Below are 14,108 nucleotides of genomic sequence, written 5' to 3' on the forward strand. Positions count from 1 at the left end.
TTGCTTTGACACCAAATATAATAGCCTTATATCGGGTCTCTGCGGTCGAACTGGGTATAAGGGTGTTACAGTCAAAACTATATCATCTTTTTCTTTCGAAACATAGGTATTGTGGAAGAGTTTGCTAGAGGGATCATTGAATGACATGAGGAGGTTGGCATAGAACTTATAAACCACCTCCATAGGGCTTCACAAAAGTAACAGATCAAACATAATTCTTTTCATAACATCAATGCCTCAATCACCAAAGCTCATTTCATACATGTTTTGATTCTCAATAAAGTTTTTTCTTGGCAAAGAGCAAATATCTTTTGGTGCAGACAATGGACGAAAATGTGTGCTCCTTCTTCAACATAGCATCTTCTTCAGTAGTAGAAGGACCAGTTGGGAACAAAAGATTTTATATCTAGTAAATTCAAATATCTGAATCTCAATCCCTTATTTGAATAAACAATGCAAATTTAAATAATAAACACCCAAAATATTTATCTATATAACTACAAATAATAATTATAAAATCTAAATTCATAATATTCAAATCCAAAAAAACAAAACAAATATTCATGAATGTTCGGATCCAACCCCATCCTAGACAAATATAGTGGCCATACATTGCAGACCTAAGCCTTAATTAAAAATGAAAGGCTAAAATAGTCTTATTTCTCAATATTATATTTCACCAGAAAAACTTCTCAATCTTAAAAATAAAAAGAAATTTGTTAAAAGAAAAGTTAAACTTACCGGCAAAAGAACGGTCAAAGATTGGCCAAAGCTCCGCCGAATATTTGGCGATGGATATATTTGTCCCCTATATCCGCCGTAAATACACTTTTTAGACCTTTCCAAATAAAGAATTTGATTTCTCATCAAAACCATAAAAAGAAAAAAAAAACAAAACAAAATCTTTGTCAATTTACCCAAAATTTTCTCTATTACCGATCGTTGGATCTCTAACAATAATACTATCCACAGTTCAAATTTATCCTTTGACTTAAGTTTAAAAGATGAGGCTGGTATGATCGGCTTTGACCAACCATAAACACCAAACCAGGAAACGTATATGGTGGCTTTTATTTTTTTTATTTTTTTATTTTTTTTCTTTCAATTTGTGTTTTCTAAGAAACACATAGGAAAGAATAAATAGAGATCGAGGAATATTTTAATTTTTTTGGTTAGGATATTTTTTGGTTCATATTCTCTGGTAATAGAATCGAAGAAGGTGGAAGTAGAAGAGAGAAAGCGGATTTTCTCTCTTCTCTTCTACCTTTGTGTTTTTTTTCTTTTGTTTCTCATGACGGCATAATTCGTAGTTTTTATTCCAATAAATTAGGGTTTGGTTTTGGTGAATATCTAAGATCATGAATGTGATGCGTCGTCTCAAGAGCATTGCTTCCTCTCGCTCTTCTATTTCTGATTCCGTAAGTTCTATTTCCCCGCTTCTTTTTCATGGACCCGATGGGCTTTAAGCTCCGTTTGTTTGTTAAGAAAATGGTTTGAAGGAAAGAAAGTAAATATAACGGATTATTTTTATTTTATTTTTAAGATTCTTCGTTGAATATATATGTATATATATGAACTTTTCATTCATGAGTAGCTAAACAGGGAAAAAAATTCTTTTGATTTCTGTATATTATTTCTTGATTTAGCTGGGGTATTAATTATTCTATGTTGAATATGCGTTTTTTTTTAATTAAAAAATACTAGTTTTTTTTCGTACGTGACTATTTGTCGCTTTACAGCTGGATATTTATATAGTAATTGTTTTCCTCTTTGCTTCATTGTTTTTGTCTTGTTTTGAAATGGTTACATTGAGACTGAACTGGGTATTTATTTGTAAATGTATTAAGCTACTTTCCTCTGCCAATTTGTGTTATATTTATGCAATCTTGTGGAAATTTCCTACAATGTATATACAAAATTCCATGTGCTGAATAAAACATAATATGAGAGTTACATTGAGGCTAATATTAAAGATAGAAATATAAAAAGCTACTCTTTCTATGAGGATGCTTGTTTTTCTTTCGACTTTTGTTTTCCATTTCTTGATTCTTCTGAGAAAATTTTTCTTGTCTCATCAGGGTGGTGATAGCTTCACCAAGAGGGCAAAGGTTGATCAAGAAGCAGAATTCAAGGCAACAGGGGAATCAAATATCTCTGATAGGAGTACCTCTGGGCCAGAGCATCATATGGCTTCTACTTCATCGGAAACTGCAGCAAGCACGTCCAATGCAGCTTCTAGTTCTAGTAATATAACAGAGAAATTAGATCTCGATCAGCTCCCTAATGAAATGCATGAAATGAGAATTAGAGATGAGAAAACTACTGGCCATTATGATAAGGTGATCTGTGGTCTTATAGTCTTCAAAATGTCTCTGTACATGTATGTTGACGTTTTTACCTTGTCTTCATATCTAACTTGTTTTATAATTTATAATCAAGTATGCTGGAATGCCATCCATTTGAGAAGTTATTCGTCTTTTCATCCTTAATAGCTTTGAAGCTCTTGATATAATTTGAAGCTATTACTATTTTCTATCTTTTTTTATGACTTCAATTGAACCTTAGCAGGGAACCAATCTATCTCTTCACGAAATCTTGTGACCAACTTTCTGCATAATGTTATTTGATTATTTGAAATGATTTAAAGCTATCTAAAGTTAGCTTCCCTAATTATTTCTAAACCTATAGCTTTGAAACTTGTATTGCGCAGGATGTTGGATCTAATGTTATTAATGGAAATGGAACAGAAGCAGGTCAAATAATTACAACTGTTGTTGGTGGTCGAGGCGGGCATCCAAAACAGGTGATTTGATTTTGGTTGACATTTTGTTGCACATTGTTAACTGCTAATCTGAAATATGTTTAGCAGCCTATGTGTGAACTAATGTTGCTTGATTCTTTTTCTTCTTGAAAATTTCCAACTGCTTTTTTCCTTCTGGGTGGAGTGGGAATTAAGTTTTTTTCTATTAGGTTGTTTATTCTAGGTTATATCTAAAAAATGTTGCTGAAGCCATAGTCATGTTAGAAACTTGGTTTACATGCTTGTATTCCATTGCATTTGATTACTATGTTTGTATTAAGCAGCAATTAATTCTTAACAAAGCATCTTTTTTTATTTGGCTCCAGACAATCTCGTATATGGCTGAGCGTGTGGTTGGGACTGGTTCATTTGGTGTCGTCTTTCAGGTATGAGTATATTGACATGTCATCACCTTCTTGTCTATAACCATTTTCTCTTAGTGTTTGCATTTATCAAGTATATTTCTCTGAGTTATAACACGTTATGTTATGATGTAGGCTAAATGTATGGAGAGAGGTGAACCTGTTGCTATAAAGAAGGTTCTGCAGGATAAAAGATACAAGAATAGGGAGCTGCAGATTATGCATCTACTTGATCATCCTAATACAGTCCAATTGAAGCACTATTTCTTTTCAATCACCGAAAAGAATGAGCTCTATCTTAACCTTATTCTGGAATTTGTACCTGAAACAGTTTTCCGAGTTTCAAAACACTATTGTAGAATGAATCGCCATATGCCCTTTTTTTATGTACAGCTGTATACATACCAGGTGATCCTTGACCTTGCCTAGCTTTAGCTAATTAATAGTGGGTTGTGAAATTGTACTGGTTCAACTATTGATCTAACCATTTTGTGTTGCTATTCTAAGCGCACATTATGACAAGCTATACTGCTTTTCTCTCTCTCCCTCTTTCTTTCTCTCTTTTCTTCTTTTGTAGATATGTCGTGCTCTAAATTATTTACACCATGTGGTTGGTGTATGCCATCGTGATATTAAGCCGCAAAATTTACTGGTAAGACATTTTTGCATTTATGTTATGAACTGGTGATTGATATTAAGAAGTGCTTCAATTTCTTGTTTGAGAATTTTACCTATCACCTCGACTTGACAAATTTTTTCATCTTGAATGCGCTATAATACGTGACACTGTGGTGTAATGCTGGTCAGTCATAATGCTTAATGCTTGTTCAAGGATTTCTTTGTGTGCACGCATGATTTAATGCGTCTTCTCTTCACTGTGATATATAGTTGACTTCAACATGTCATTGCTTTTGTTCTTATAATGATTGGTTTTATTAAATGGTAAAAGCATATTGGAGCTAATGTTTGGATGTATTTGCAGGTCAATCCCCAGACTCACCATCTCAAGATATGTGATTTTGGCAGTGCGAAGATGTTGGTATGTTTAATCTTTTTGGAAGTTTGAAAATCATTTTTTCTGGTTTGTAAAACTTTTGAGACTTACTCAGCAATCCTCAGGTGCCAGGTGAACCCAACATATCATATATATGCTCACGATTTTATAGGGCTCCAGAACTGATATTTGGAGCAACGGAATACACAAGTGCTATTGACATGTGGTCTGTCGGTTGTGTCATGGCTGAGCTTCTGCTTGGACAGGTGAATTAAAAATATGTGTATTTCCTTTTAGATGTAGCTTTGTTGTCAACTTATGTTCTATTTTCCATCTAATGCTTGCGTGGTTCTACTTTCAATGTATTTCAAATCTGCTGGTTTCATTGACATTCACAATGTGTCTGCATTTCAACATTGTTATATTCTCCTTTGCATCTCTTTCTGCACCATCTTTTTATGCAGTCACTTTTTGAGCCCTTGTCATTTCTCTGTAAGATATAGAGGGCTTTGGCATCCTGAAGTCCTTCATCGAAACAGGTTTTACAACATTATTCTTTCATCTATCTACCATCTGCCTCCTTTTGTCTTCTTCTCCAAGGCATCCATTTGTAGTGTGTTAAACTCATATCTTCTAGAAAACTGTTCTATGCATTAGTACTTTGTAGTAGATAGATGTTATTTTCTAAAGCATACTGGGTTATACACCATTTGCAGCCATTGTTTCCTGGTGAAAGTGGTGTTGATCAGCTAGTGGAAATCATAAAGGTGCACATCTATGGCTTTTTTGTTACTCGTAGTTTTACTTTGCATTTTATCTGCTTTTTAATTTTTTCACTTCATTTTGCTTTATCATATCAGAAATTGGGAACTCCCACTAGGGAAGAAATCAAATGTATGAATCCAAAATATACAGAGTTCAAATTCCCTCAGATCAAAGCTCATCCATGGCATAAGGTGTGCTTATTGGATCGTCTTCTAATTATCCATATATGTTGTGCAATAATAGTGGATATCTAACTCAAGTTACAATTTTTAGATATTTAACCGGAAAATACCTCCTGAAGCATTGGATCTTGTGTCAAGGCTGCTTCAGTATTCGCCAAACTTACGTTGCACCGCTGTAAGTATTTCACATCATGTATCATTGTTGTTTTCAGCTGCATATCCATTTTTGTTTATTGACTTGAATCTTGATAGGGAACAACAGTTGTGTGGTTATCCCCCAACCCACCTTTATGACCAAGTTGTAGCTTAAGCACTCTATTTCGAATGGTAGCAACCAACTGCAAGCCGTCGTAACGGATTAAAATAGTTTCATGCAGTCGTAACGGATTAAAATAGTTTCATGTTCTTTTGCAAACTCTTACCTCCATCTTCACTTCCTGGTTTTCAGATTGAGGCTTGTGCACACCCTTTCTTTGATGATTTGAGAGACCCCACTGCATGTTTGCCTAATGGGCGAGCTCTACCTCCTCTATTCGATTTCACGGCTCAAGGTAAGCTAGGTAGGTTAATTGTTTTTGCATTTTATACCTGTTCTGACTTCTCAAATTACACATTTCAACTGCAGAATTGGCTGGTGCATCTCCCGAACTACGTCAACGTCTTATTCCGGAACACGCAAGGACATAAGATCATATGAGACCAGCATCTATAGTCAAACTGTAAATTGGTTTTGGATGCTTAGTTGCCACACCACCCTATCAAGCCAAGCACCAACAGGATACCCATATTCCCTATAAATGGATACGCTGGTGATGAGATATAGAAGAACTGCTTTGCCAAATAGGTTTTTGAGTTCTTTTTCTCATTTGTACGGGCTTTGGCTGCCACATATAGTAGTTTATTATTAGCATTCATGATTCAAAAGCCTAAATTTTCAAAACAGAAGATTTAGAACTTATTACATTGTATAATTTTCCTACTACTACAGAGATGCAAAGTGTCCATGTAATCCACGTTTTGTTTTCCGGTGATTTTTTTCACTGTAGCTAATTTATGAACTATATCAATAATAAATTACTTCGTTACATTAAATAAACGCCGGTTTAGTGGCAAAAGAGTTGTGTTGATTTGAAGATAAAACATTACATTTATAAGCACAAGAATGATCTCATGGAATCCTAGGATCACTTTGTCTACTTCACATTTTTATTGAGAAAAATGAGTTGGAAATTGAGATAATAAGGGCATAATATTGTTTTGGGAATTTCATAACTTGGCAAGGGGTGAATTATGGAAGGTAGCACGAGAAGTAAAGAGCAGTTTCCCAGTTTTCTTCATCTTGAATTCAATAGAAACTGCAGTTATATTCCTTCCACTTTTCACTACAGCTCCATCAACAATCAGCTCTGCCTGCATATTGAATAGTGGTTTATGTACATCCCAAGGAAGACTGTAATCAAGCATGCAAAAGAACAAGACTAGATCATACAAAGCTAGTTATTTTCTGAGACGTATTAATTACACTAAAAGTCTCCTCCTCCAAGTATCAATCAGGTAGCCATCAATTCCGATGTTAGACGGAGTATATTCAAAACGCATTAAGCACGTCTATACCTATCTCATAGACTGCTTGGCTCTAACATGTCTCTTTTTAAACATTGTCAAATCCAAGGTTTAAATGTAGTAGATATACACGTGTATAAAATTGGATCAATATGTTTCATGTTATCTAAACTGGTATCTAACGTCCAAACTAGAATTAGAGTTTTGGAAGTTACAAACCAATTTAGAGTCTAACCTATATCAAAGGTAGAATTTACCTAAGGCATAATGTTTAAATGAGAGGACAAGGGAGAATCATGCAAAGCAATTTGACAAAAGCAACCTATATCAATTCCACTTTTGACTCCAAATTTAATTGAAATCCAATAGATACCAGAGGTTCAAAAAAAAATCAACGTTCTCTTAAAGACATTCTAGAACGACTTTGGTCATCACTAGAGAATTAGGAGGAGAATATTAACAATGTTATGAAAATTGAGCAAGGTCACGGTTGCAAGTTGCAATCTCCCTATGATTCCATGCATATAATCCTATCTTTTCCAGCCAAATCTTTCTCAACATAACTAAAAAGGGAAAAAGAAACAGGTTCAAAACTGAGACAAAATCTGAAATTTGAATCAATACTATACTATAATTTGGGATTTAACCAAAAATGAGATATCAAAAATCCAAAAGAGCTCACATCTTTCGGAGCAGCAGAGAGATAAGATATCCCCAAATCAACAAGGAAAATTTCCTTATCCACACCGACCACCGTCCTACTCGTCGCAATCGCCACCCTTTCCGCTATCGCCGCAACGGCCCCTCCATGTAACCCACCAAAATAATTCTGCAACCCAAAACAAACTGAGAGGAATAGTTGTTATAATAATTCAGATAAAAACGATAACAAGTTCAAAACAAAGAATTACGGCGACAGCGGGTGTGACGGTGGCCAAGCAGGTGACGTGGCCACGTCGGACAGTGTGGGTCTTGAGGGTGTTGCATAATAGATTGGAGTAGAAGTCTCTGGAACTGTAGTTTTCTACATTGGGATCGTGCATTCCTACCCTTTTAAAGAAACCATAACTCGAGGCTCGTAGGGGTTAGCTCCGTCATCGGATTTGGTGGAGGTAGCAGCCCCACCAGGTGAAGATGATGACGTTTGGAGCTTCCGGGGAACAGGAACTGTAGCTTTGGAAGAGGGGTTTGCCATATCTCTCTATCTCGACTTCAGTGTAGAATGACTGTAACCTCACTATTTTTTTCTTAATTCTTTTTTTCAGTAAAAAGCCTCAAATTTTTTACCATTTTACTAAAAAAGTCTCATTTCCAACTTTATTTGGAAACGGTGTCTTTATTTATTATTTATCAGACTGGACCAAAAATATTAAAACGCGTTTTTAAAAAAGTGTTTTTGTCATATCAGCAAAAAATGTATTGATGTGGACGCATTTATTAATATGGCAAAAGTGTTCCTTTAAGGACGTTTTTTAGCATGTTTTTTACCCTTAACGATCATTTAATTTTTTTATTGTTGAGGGTCCAACGATAAAAAAAAACACTATCAACCCCCTCGTATTTTTTTCACACAAACGTTTCTTTTAAAATTGTCAAAAAAGCTATCAAATTTCTCTCTAAGTTTCTCAAAGCTCTCTTTAATTAACTATTTCCTTTAATTTTTTTTAAATTAGTATTTTTTATCATAAACATATCTCCGTCAGACAAATAAAAATGGTAAGGGTTAATTTCAATTTTTGAATATTATTTAATATTTTTTTTCATTTATGCAATATTAATTAATTTTTATTTTATAATTTTTTATAACAATCTGTAGATCAGGTGTTACAATGTTACATTCGTAATATGTCTGGTACTTGAAGGAAGCGAGTTTTTGGCACGTTGCCAATATAGACTAGGGGTACAAGTTGGACTTGAAACTCATTAGCGCGTTCACAGAGAGGTGGAGACCCAAGATGCACACATTCCATCTTCCATGCAGGGAGTGTACCATCACTTTGGAGGACGTGTAGTTACAATTACGATTGTCGGTGGATGGGTCGTACTCACCGAGTCCACTCAATTTGCTAACTAGGGAGCCATATGCTATAATCTTTTGGGTACGATTCCGGATAATATTTACAGAAGTCAGGTCGAGATGGGCTGGTTACGAGACACATTCCCGAAGCTGGGGGATGATTCGACTGAAGTAGAAAGAATACGATATGCTTGGGCATACATCCTTGAGATCATTGGAGGTTATCTGAAGCTGGACTTGTCACGAAACCTTGTACATCTGAGGTAGCTGCTGAAACTCATTGATTTTAGAGCAGTTGGCGAACTTAGTTGGGGGTCTGCCGTGTTGGAAACATTGTACTAGGAGATGTGCAGGGCGACAAAACCAAATAAAGCCAAAATTAGAGGTTGCCTATCACTACAACAATCATAGGCTCAGTTTCGCTTTTCATTTTTATGCCCTCGAGTGAACCACCCATATACATTCTCACTCATAATGAGGTAAAATTTATATTAGATTTTACAATGATTACATAAATTTAAAATATAATTTTATGCTAAAAATTTATTTAATTAGGTAGAACCATTCAGCGAGTTATATTAGAATACCTACCACTCTTGAAGATATACGGCTTCTATTAGACCAACGGTCGGAAGCACATGTAAGTATTAAATGAAATATATATACTTAACATAGTCATTTTGTATTTAGTATTTAGTATTTAGTATTTAGTATTTAGTATTATGTATATAACTAATATTTTTATCACGTTCATATAGTTTCAATGGACACCATACGAGGATCTGGCAATTCGGGCAGTAATTCTAGATGAATTCTTTCAAAATCCAAATATTTGGCATGTTAAGGTCTCATTGATCAACTATGCTACTATCAAAATGCACCAGACGGATAGAGTGTTGCAACAATTTGGATTCCAACAACCGATTCCCATGACACCTGAGACATTCGATGATGAGCACAAAATCAACTTACGGCAAACGAATACGCATTGGTCACCATTCTTCTCGGAATATATCGAAATATGGGAAAATCAGTATGATCATATACCTACTCGCGAACCGATCATCGTTCCAGAGTTAACGTGTGCGCCGGATTACATGCTATGGTTTAGGATCTATGGCAAGCAATATTTACTCTCGAAAGAGTAGAGGCATCGGTAAATCCGTGTCGAAAGGGAACGATAAGACCCTTTAAATTCAAGGAGAATGGATGACGGGGTGGACCCATCAACAGTGCCTACACAATCACCGGGCCCAACACCTCAAGCGACGACGCCCACACCACAGCCCCTTCAGATTATGCCAAGTGCGTATCCTGGCCCTTATATATATTCTAACTCTTATATGTTTCCTTTTCCCAATCCTATGCTAGGTTGGAATGCATGGCCCAGTGTATCTCCTTTCCCGATGACTCTGACTCAATAGACGATATATAGGCCATCGTTGCAGGAGGGATCGCACGAGGCACCGTCGGGGAACTCATCTTATTTCCAATCTCCATCACCTTATGGGATTCAAACGCCTCCGCCGTGGGTAATGCAAACACCTCCGCATTCTTTGTTCTATCAAGGTGGGTCATCCTCGCAACATCTACAACCAGAACAACCACAACCCCCACCGGAGCAACCACAACCCCCGCCAAAAGCTGAATCAAGAAGGAATCCGGCGTGTAACCATCAACCACCCCCATGTGGCACTAATTTCGACTGGCACATGCATTGATTTTTTAATATATTTGTACAAACTATTTTTATATTATTTTATTTAATAAAATAAAAGTTGTTTTGAATATTTTAATAGTTAATTATTTTATATTTTGTCCTATTTAATAAAATAGAAGCTCTTTTGAATAAAAGAATAGAAATAATGCAACATAGTTTCATTTAAGCAATTATCAACTATTTTGATTTGGACATGTTCGAATTGTATGACCTGGGTTCCTACACTATCTGCATAACTTCTGTTGATTCGTTCTTTCCCGGATATTCATATTATCACGTATTCTACTCGAGCAAGGTCGACCTTTTGGTTTGCGACATAATTCTCTATTCGGTAACAACTTAAACGGAGCAAGCGATACAGACGGCCACTTACGTTCATATCAAACAGGTGGGAATATGTGTCTCCACACGTTACATATATTCTATTTTGTACACTTCGTCGACATAGCTCATAGGATCCAAACGGAGATTCTGACAAGCTACAATTGCATGAGCGCATGGATAACAAAGTGCGTCAAATGTCCCATAGTCGCAAGTCCTATTTCTCAGGTGTACACTATAACACCCCTTACCCGTAATCTGACGCCGGGACAGGGTACGAGGCATTACCGAGCTTAACATACACAATCATACAAAACCGGGCCATAAAATTTTGTTCAAACTAAAAACATCAAACATATACTTGTTGTCCCTATTACGGGCCTACGAGGCCCAAAACACACTTTGGGAGTGGTTCGGGACTAAACTGAGAACTTTGCAATCTTTTGGAAAACTTAAAAAATTTTCATCATGAAACAGGGCCACACGCCCATGTGGGTAGGTCGTGTGCTTTCACACGCCTGTGTGGCTTGGGACACGCTCGTGTCCTTTGCTTGTGGAGCTCTCTGTTTATGGCGTCATCAACAAATTAGAGGCACACGGCCAAGGCACACGCCCGTGTCCTTAGGCCGTGTGACGAATTAAATTTTTAAAATTAAGTACAGACTTCACACGGCCAGGGCACACGCTCATGTCCCAAGGAGACACACGGCCATGTCTTAGCCCGTGTGGCCAATTCAAAGCTAAAATACAATATGCATGGGACACACGACCGGACTACACGTCTATGGGACTCACGGCCTAGACACACACCCATGTGTCTACCCGTGTGGACAAATACAAGGCTATTTTCCAAGTCATTTTGCCACCCTCACTTACTCACATTTACACAACATCACATGGCACAATTTTAGGCTTATAAATGCAATCATATTAAACATATTCAACCCATAACATGTCATGTCTGTATCTTTACTTATCATGCTTAAACATCACACTTAGTTCATTAATAACTTATTAACTTCACATCCAGAAAGCATTAGCATAGGAATAAACTCATGATCAACCTTAGCCAACTCTCATGGCTACAAACCACATCCAAGACAATAGCACATGCATACACATATAATTAAATTTACAACACAATGATCACCATAAGCCACATCTCATGGCTATTTACAAGTTGAACTAAAAATCATTATAGGCCAACACATTTGGTCATATTAGCAAAGACTTAAATAACAAAAGACATAGTTCCTATACATGCCATAAACTTAAGTACATGGATACTTATACCCCCAAATGGTAGCTTGATAGTGTGATAGCATTTTCAGTGATCTCCAACCCGAGCTAGCTAAACAAACCTATAAGAGGTGAGAAAAGAAGGGGAGTAAGCTTTAAAGCTTAGTAAGTTTATATGCAAATAATGATTAACTATTAACATTTAATCACTTTAACCATCTATAAGAATATTATGGTTACAATTTATATTGAATCTTGAGATTTTCTCTTAATCATTCTTGATGCTTGCTCTATTAATTTGTAGGCATTATCTACGTATCTTAACATTAGTTTAACATCCATAATTCCCCATTATAACATGTCACATTATTTAAGAAGTTATTTCAACTTTCTTAACAACACATACATCATTACAAGTAGGCATGGTTTCCACACATAGCTTAACAATCTATAGCTCATATCTCTGTATGTTTTCAAAATGACTTTAATCAACAATTACGCTTGCCTTTTCTTTTTCTCATGTCCAATGTATTACAATTTATATAAATGGACCGTGTTGTACCACAACTCAATTAGGCTCTCAAGCCTACACATACTCATTATTAAATCATTCATACATCATTTATCATAATTGTAGATCATTAATCTCACAATTATCAATATCACATAAACATAACTCTTTCATGTGCATTCTTACCAAGTACTCATCATACATTAAGTTCATAACTTATGAGTTCGTCGTACATACCTGAACCGACTTGCATCATACTTACATTTCATCTCTTCATTGACATACCTGTTGAACCACTCAGAATACTAAAGGATACTCGAAAATCTTGCACATAAGTGCCACATACGTAGCCAAAGCTACCACATATCATGTAATGCTCGCACATCGAGCTACTCACGGGTCTACTCACACAAGCTGTCAGTCAAGGCATAACTACACGGGTTGCTCACACAAGCTGTCAGGTATCCGCAACACATGCTGGACTATCCAGCCACCGGTAGGATGCACAAGACCAACACCCAGATCCACATAATATATATCGCATATATATCACAAATATCCTTAGTGACATGTCACTCATATCCTATTCTATTCCTAAAGTTCAAACGGGATTTCTAGCTTATCCGAACTTTGTCGATTTCAACCATAATATCAATCGATCATTCATACATTATCAAGGCATTTAAAATATTTAAAATACAACATAATAATGCATTATTTACATACAAACTTACCTTAACACTAAAATGGCGCAAAGGGACCTAACCGTTGGTTTCTCATTTTTCACCCGTTCTAGGACCGATCCTCGTTTTCCTTGATCTAAAATATCACATTAGCCTATTTATTAGTCACATTATTCAATGTCATCCTAAAATCATATTATAGAAAAATTACGTTTTTGCCCCTAAACTTTGTCATATTTACACTCTTGCCTCTAGGCTCGTAAAATGATTTTTATTCAATTTATTTACTACCCATGTATAGAAGAACCATTTTCATAACTATAGCAACCCACATTTCTCATTTAATCACACTTTTACAACACTTTTATACTTTTTACAAAGTGGTCCTTTTAGACATTTTCACCGAAAATCGCTTAGTAAAAGTCGTTTATTTAACACCCAACATTCATTTTCTACCATTAGACATCAAAAAAATGCATATCACTTATGGGAAATTTTTAAACATGAACCTTAACTCAAAATAATCGTAGAAATAGGTAAATCGAGTTACGGGGACTTCAAAAATGTAAAAAACATTAAAAACGAGGCTAGGATGCACTAACTATGGCGCTTGGAAGCTTGGCCAAACCCTAGCCATGGCTTCTCTTCTAATTTTCGGCTGGAAGAAGAAGATGGGCATGGATTTGGGCTTATTTTCCCTTTTTAATTCTTTTAATTACTAAATGACTAAAATGCCCTTAATGTCTTTCTTTCAAATTTCACCTAACCATGTCCATTTTTGTCCAACAACTTATCGAAAGGTCTAATTACCATATAATGACTTCTAATTTAAAATATAATGATAATTGGACACCTTTAACATGTAGAACTCAACTTTTGCACTTTTTACGATTTAGTCCTTTTGATTAAATTAAGTGTCCAAACTTCGAAATTTTTGAACAAAATTTTCAC

The 14,108-nt window shown here is 35.8% G+C and overlaps 2 protein-coding genes across 2 annotated transcripts; one reads left to right on the plus strand and one right to left on the minus strand.

The window, feature by feature from the left end:
- The first annotated feature begins 741 nt into the window (after positions 1-741).
- Positions 742-6,195, plus strand: LOC107887216 (shaggy-related protein kinase theta). Its single transcript, XM_041074424.1, has 13 exons — positions 742-1,418; positions 2,079-2,339; positions 2,711-2,803; positions 3,127-3,186; positions 3,298-3,570; positions 3,740-3,814; positions 4,145-4,201; positions 4,282-4,422; positions 4,873-4,923; positions 5,017-5,112; positions 5,195-5,278; positions 5,552-5,654; positions 5,729-6,195. The coding sequence occupies exons 1-13, from the start codon at positions 1,359-1,361 to the stop codon at positions 5,788-5,790; spliced, it is 1,416 nt and encodes a 471-aa protein (XP_040930358.1). The 5' UTR covers positions 742-1,358; the 3' UTR covers positions 5,791-6,195.
- Positions 6,196-6,205: 10 nt separating this feature from the next.
- LOC107887217 (uncharacterized) lies at positions 6,206-7,973 on the minus strand. Its single transcript, XM_016811394.2, has 3 exons — positions 7,578-7,973; positions 7,349-7,495; positions 6,206-6,513 (listed from the first exon to the last, which is right to left on the minus strand). The coding sequence occupies exons 1-3, from the start codon at positions 7,707-7,709 to the stop codon at positions 6,370-6,372; spliced, it is 423 nt and encodes a 140-aa protein (XP_016666883.1). The 5' UTR covers positions 7,710-7,973; the 3' UTR covers positions 6,206-6,369.
- Positions 7,974-14,108: the final 6,135 nt, after the last annotated feature.

The sequence above is a fragment of the Gossypium hirsutum genome, chromosome A08, assembly GCF_007990345.1.
Source record: "Gossypium hirsutum isolate 1008001.06 chromosome A08, Gossypium_hirsutum_v2.1, whole genome shotgun sequence".
Classification (NCBI taxonomy): Eukaryota; Viridiplantae; Streptophyta; class Magnoliopsida; order Malvales; family Malvaceae; genus Gossypium; species Gossypium hirsutum.

What these genes read in the sequence shown, in the direction of transcription:
- LOC107887217 (XM_016811394.2), bottom strand. Translation starts at nt 7,709, where the DNA reads ATGCACGATCCCAATGTAGAAAACTACAGTTCCAGAGACTTCTACTCC. An exon ending in CCGTCACACCCGCTGTCGCC is followed by an intron (nt 7,496 to 7,577) that starts GTAATTCTTTGT and finishes TTTGGGTTGCAG; the next exon opens with AATTATTTTGGTGGGTTACA. An exon ending in TCTCTGCTGCTCCGAAAGAT is followed by an intron (nt 6,514 to 7,348) that starts GTGAGCTCTTTT and finishes TTCAATATGCAG; the next exon opens with GCAGAGCTGATTGTTGATGG.
- LOC107887216 (XM_041074424.1), top strand. Translation starts at nt 1,359, where the DNA reads ATGAATGTGATGCGTCGTCTCAAGAGCATTGCTTCCTCTCGCTCTTCT. An exon ending in CATTTGGTGTCGTCTTTCAG is followed by an intron (nt 3,187 to 3,297) that starts GTATGAGTATAT and finishes GTTATGATGTAG; the next exon opens with GCTAAATGTATGGAGAGAGG. An exon ending in AAGCTCATCCATGGCATAAG is followed by an intron (nt 5,113 to 5,194) that starts GTGTGCTTATTG and finishes TACAATTTTTAG; the next exon opens with ATATTTAACCGGAAAATACC.